The 5,703-nt window shown below is 39.9% G+C and overlaps 1 protein-coding gene across 1 annotated transcript; it reads left to right on the top strand.

Moving 5' to 3' along the window:
* Nucleotides 1-232: 232 nt before the first annotated feature.
* Nucleotides 233-2,503, top strand: LOC120104321 (NAC domain-containing protein 22-like). Its single transcript, XM_039115241.1, has 3 exons — nucleotides 233-490; nucleotides 1,456-1,724; nucleotides 1,949-2,503. Exons 1-3 carry the CDS (start codon nucleotides 295-297, stop codon nucleotides 2,288-2,290), a joined length of 807 nt encoding a protein of 268 aa, XP_038971169.1. The 5' UTR covers nucleotides 233-294; the 3' UTR covers nucleotides 2,291-2,503.
* Nucleotides 2,504-5,703: the final 3,200 nt, after the last annotated feature.

Genomic DNA, 5,703 nt, shown 5'->3' with positions numbered 1-5,703 from the left:
AATGCAGGCTTCACATATAAAATTAGTTTAAGGAACCTTCAGCTAACTAACTCATATTTAATTAGGATTAACAAATCAAAAAAATCATTCCGCTTGGCATTCTCTCGGCTGGAAAAAGTCAAGCTTGAGGGTGTTGTGGGCCCACCCGCTGCTTCTTTGGCTTCTCCGAGCCGGAACTTTCCAAGCCTGGGCAATATATATAGAAGCACTTATGCTTCCTTTTTCTTGGCCACGGGAGAGGGATTAATTGAGGAGCTCTTTGGTCTAAGGTCCATAAGTCCGCCAACCTTCTCTATGACCACAGAAGGAAGAGAGAGCAGTAGTATGGAACAAAGTGGAGCAGGGCTGGGGCTTCCGGGTTTCAGGTTCCATCCTACAGAGGAGGAGCTTCTGGACTTCTATCTTAGAAGAGCAGTTCGGGGAAAGAAGCTCCAGATTGACATCATTGGCACTCTCAATCTCTACCGCCATGATCCTTGGGAACTACCTGGTATGCTCTCTCTCTCTCTCTCTCTCTCTCTCTCTCTCTCTCGCTATATATATATATATATACATACATACATACATACATATATATGTGTGTGTATATATATGTATGTAGGTATGTATAGATTCAGGCCCCTATTTTGTGCTGCCTCAACCTTGCCAATCAACACGTAGAAGGGCTCACAAATGACATCGATTCACGGTTAATCTCACCAAGATGGTGAAGACAAGATGAGCAACAATATATAGACATTGGTTGTAAAATTTTAATCAAAAAGTTAGTATAGAAAATGAAAGAATGCATATATAAGAATAGCGGGTGATATGTTTATATCTTTATAGACAATATGTCGGAATTTATCGTTTAAAATTGGTTGAAATAATAGGAGGTGAGGTGTTGTATAGATCGTATCAAATGAAGATCTTGGCCAAGATCAAAATCTCACTCGCAACTTCCTAAATGTTCGGTAGATCACACGATTCTTACGAAGGGGCATGCAGGGATGATATATAAAGCAACGCTTGGCGGAGGATTGCTACGTACTTATTGCTACTCCGTCAAGGACTGGTGCATGTGACATGAGATTGGGCCACTCCAACGTTGTAATTAGTTCCTACATTAGTGGAGAAAGGATCCTCAATCTAAAGCATTGTACCTCATGCAGTTATTGGAACCAGTCCATGGCTGGCCTATGTGATGCATAAATTGATATTATCGCATGCATGCATGCTTCTATCAAGCAAACTTCATTTTCAATCAACTTAGATGACGCATAAAGGCCCATAACTTGAATCGTATTTAGTCCCTTGTTCCACCATATTATTTTGATGTCCAACAATTTCTAGAATTCACCATAGGGGAAACCAAAGCCCATATACATGTCTCTTTTTTGTGTTGAACGAAATGAAGTGTTTTATGTCTTGTATGTAATTTTTCCAGTGTATCCTAATGGGATATTATGGGGGCAGGGTTGGCGAAGATAGGAGAAAGAGAGTGGTACTTCTTTGTGCCAAGGGACCGGAGGCAGTCTAATGGTGGGAGACCGAATCGGACGACGGAACATGGGTTCTGGAAAGCCACCGGTTCAGACCGGCCGATCCGCAGCGCGGCCGACCCGAAGCGGCTCATCGGCCTCAAGAAGACCTTGGTCTACTACCAAGGTCGGGCCCCACGTGGCTCCAAGACTGATTGGGTCATGAATGAATACCGCTTCCCTGATGCCACCACCCCACCCACGGTACCATCCCACCATGAAAGATTTTTTTTTTTTTTTGCTTTAACGGGTTCTTCAGACAACACGTGTCCGAATACATCCAAAAAAATCAAAATACACAATCTCACGTAGTGCCAATGGCAGCTTCCTCTCTTCTGCCCATAGGGCGTATCCACCATGAAAAATTTTATTTTTTTTGGAGGGGAAAAACTATACATCGAGTAACATGCTCCGTCAAAAACTTTCAGGAGGACATAGTTTTGTGCAAGATCTACCGGAAGGCAACATCGTTGAAGGAACTGGAGCAGAGAGCGGCAATGGCATCGCCAAATTCTAGGTCGATGGTGGACTTGGTGTTGCAAAAATGCATGGCTGTGGATGATGATGGTGTCAAGGAGCCTGAGGAGGAGGTGGAAAAAGAGGCCAAGGTCGAGGTATTGGCTGAGTCGACCCGGTCAACGAGTCTGCCTAGGCTTGATATTCCGAAGTATAATGGGTTAGAGTGGATGCAGGATCCTTTCTTGACTCAGCTTAGGAGTCCATGGATGGATCTATGGTCTCCTTACTATGCCAGCGTGCTCAATTTCTGAACTTTGAAGCATAGAGATGTGCTAACAAATGTATGGATTCTGCTTGCAAGTTTTTTCATGTTAAGAGGGACAACGGTCTTAATTGGATGTTGAGGAGGGGAGGTTTGACGCTGCTGATGTTTATTTTGTGAATAGAGAAGTGCACATTATCAAGTTAGTTTGCACTTATTGTAGTTGCATTAGCTCTACTTTCATGTGTAATGTCATAATTAATTACCAAATTAAGAGGAGTTTATATTGAAAAGAGGTGTTTTGACTGCTATTGGCCTATTTTCTTGATGAAGAGGCGTGTTCATTTAGTACTGCCATGATCCTTAAAGCTCAAGCTTCAGAAATCTAAATAAGCGGCGGTTTCTTCTGTTGTTGAAAGGATAACATTTAGTATTCGATGATATCAAGCAATTCCATGTGATCCGGGGCTCGAGTACTGGTATTGTCTTTTACTTCAAACAGATAATACCCAAACAACCACGCACAGCCCATTTCTTATTTAAATGTTTGAAAGAAGGGAGATTTTCTCATATAATATTTCATCCTTTCTACAATTTTATTTTATTATGGTTGCCATTGCAAGATCAATGAACTACACATTAACTATCATGTCCTAAACGCATTCTAAAGTCTTGTTGTTCTTAAAGATATGATGGTCAACCTGTGTTTTGTTGCTATGGAAATAATAAAAAAGCTCTTAGATTTTATTCAAATTTTAACAAAATATCATACTGGAAATCGGTAACTCAAAGAACATGGGAGGTTCTGTCATCAATTAAAATTTGAAATACTACAAGCAACGTACATGGACAGCACCTTTATTATATTCGGGTAAGAATATTTTTGGGTTGCTGAACCTTTATAGATTTAATTAATTGAGGTGGGATGAACTTAATAACTATGTCACGCTCGAACCACGTTGAGAATTAGAAAAGTAATAGTTTTCTGAATACATAAAAAAGATGGTGCTAGCATAAAAGAAAAAAAGAATAACTAAAAGCAATCACATGATCTCCTTTCTTATTTCCTCTGGACAATAAAAGGTTAATACAAGCTTATGCCATAAGGGCAAAATTGTAGAAAGATCCTAATTAAATAAAAATGACATTATGGATCGAATAGATGAAAATTGGTGGTTCTGCGGAAAAATTTGGCATGAAAGCTCAGTAGGATTCAGCATTTGAAGTACATGTGCTTTGTTATAAGGAAAAGCGGATGTCGATTTCATCATCCTATATCTTCTCCAAGCATTGGCAAGGGATAGTATTATTTGAGATTCAAGCTCATTATGGATTCTAAATCCTAAACAAATACAGTAAAGCCTTAGTTTTTCTTGAGAGAGAGAGAGAGAGAGAGAGCTTGCGTGTCGAACTCTAAAGCTTTCCCATTATAACAGAGCAGAGCTTGATTAAAACTGCTTGGGTTAGAAGTAAATCGACATGAAAGACTTTGACAAGTGTTTGATGAATATTATTTTAATAGAATTTTATTGAATCGCTTCAATGGAAAATAATAGTCTTGGATTTCTAGCATGCCCAGCATCCTTTTAGTGGTTGTCTACATTGTTTGTTTTCTTAAATAATATATTTTATGCCGCAAAAAATATCGCAGCTTGGCTTTTTGAATGCTCAAGCAGTAATTTAACCATATATTTGTCTTTAAAAAGTTGTAGCTGTATGGTTTTCCTCTGGTAATGTACTGGTAAAAGTCCATGTAGTCCAAGAAGGAAAAAGTCGCAAGCTCCCGATTATCTTGCAGAATTCTGCGTTGAAAGATAAGAAGTCTTCCATGACTTTGTTGAATCCAAAAGAGAAATCTGTTTTTAATTTCTACAAACTTCTAGGTGGATCTTGTCATGACTAAAACTCGCCTTGCAAGCCATCCTTGAAACAAAGTCACCATGGACCGCCATCACTTGCAGACTAGAAAATGGCACGTTGTGTGCAAATAGGATTACGATATTTTAATATTACTACCGATGGATGCACTCTTGGACTGGTTGCGTGATGTTTTCAAACCTATCATGGATCAGAATTTAGCCCAGGAAAAGACTGGCCTAGCCCGAATCTTTTAAGCCGGTCCGGCCCAGTTTATGTATGATAGAACCTTAACTGGGGCAGCATCTTTCTGGCCACTTGGGCCAGCCTGCTCCATTTAAACCCTGTTCACATGTCTCTCTTATTGTAAGAAAATATAAAATATATAAATAAATGTATCTCATTCTATAAGCTTAAGCTTTTGGGATAAGTGGTGATTTCAACATGGTATCAGAGCAGAGGTCCTGGATTCAAAATAAACTTATATAAATAAATTACTGTAAGTATATATAGTAAGAGTCCCGAACAAAATGGTGTGATTTCAATCCCATATCATGCTTCACTGACCTTTGGAGCAATGTCAATTAATGGATTTCCTCTAAAAGCTCTCACGTTCTTTCTTAATTTAGGAGCTGGGTGAAGGTTAAGTCAATCGATAATTTAGGCACGACTTTTTTCAAAAAGGAAGAAAATAGAGAAAAGAATAGGCACGAGCATCCTCCTCTCAACACCAAGTAGCAAAGAAGGCAAAGATATGGATATGGGAAACTAGCAATATTTGAAGATTCATCTTATACCATAAACTCAATTTCTTGCATTATTTTGCTTTCATTGGCTACTCTGTTGTATCACTACTAGACTTCCATAATCACTGCTACAAGATAATTATTACAAATATTTTGGATTTTGGAACAGCTAATTTACTTAGTACAACCAAGTAGCCTCACAGACTTTGACATGAGACTCCTCTTTTCCTTCCCCGATCCGATTCAACCCTCCGATCTCTCTACCCTTGTTTGCCGGGACAGAACGAAGAAGACGACGAACGGAGAGAACAGAGCTTTTTTCCTTAGAAGTGCCATGACTGATTAAAAGGTCTCTAGTTGCAGCAGTCCAAGTTGTTTCCATAGCTCACTCCCAGTGTGTCACAACATCTCTTGTAGAAGCCGATGAGGTCTGCCACCCTGCCATCCTGCCTCTTGCCACACCCGACCCCTCCATTGGTGATGGTGGTGATGACACCGTATCCCGGAGCATGTCCTGCTGCTCAATTCAGCAGCCGACGGCATCCATCGCCCGGTGATGACATCATGGGGTGATGGTTTAGGGGATTGTGGGATCGTCCAGAACCATAACGCCGTCTTGAAGGAGACAACCGGGTCGGCAGCGACCAAGTCCAGATCGCTAAGAGCGTCCTTGCCGATGACTCTTCCATCCGGTCCATAGTTGCAGTTGCTGTACGAGTTGAATTATATGTTGGAAATCAAAGTAGCTGTGCACCTTAAAATTACTATTTATAATTTGAAATAATAAATGTAAATAAAACTCTATATCTATAAAATTTTGTGAAAAATTAATTGGTAGAAAACTTATTTGGATCGAGGC

The sequence above is a fragment of the Phoenix dactylifera genome, chromosome 17, assembly GCF_009389715.1.
Source record: "Phoenix dactylifera cultivar Barhee BC4 chromosome 17, palm_55x_up_171113_PBpolish2nd_filt_p, whole genome shotgun sequence".
Classification (NCBI taxonomy): Eukaryota; Viridiplantae; Streptophyta; class Magnoliopsida; order Arecales; family Arecaceae; genus Phoenix; species Phoenix dactylifera.
Note: the sequence above shows the minus strand (reverse complement) of the source record. Positions and strands in the feature narration are given on the sequence as shown.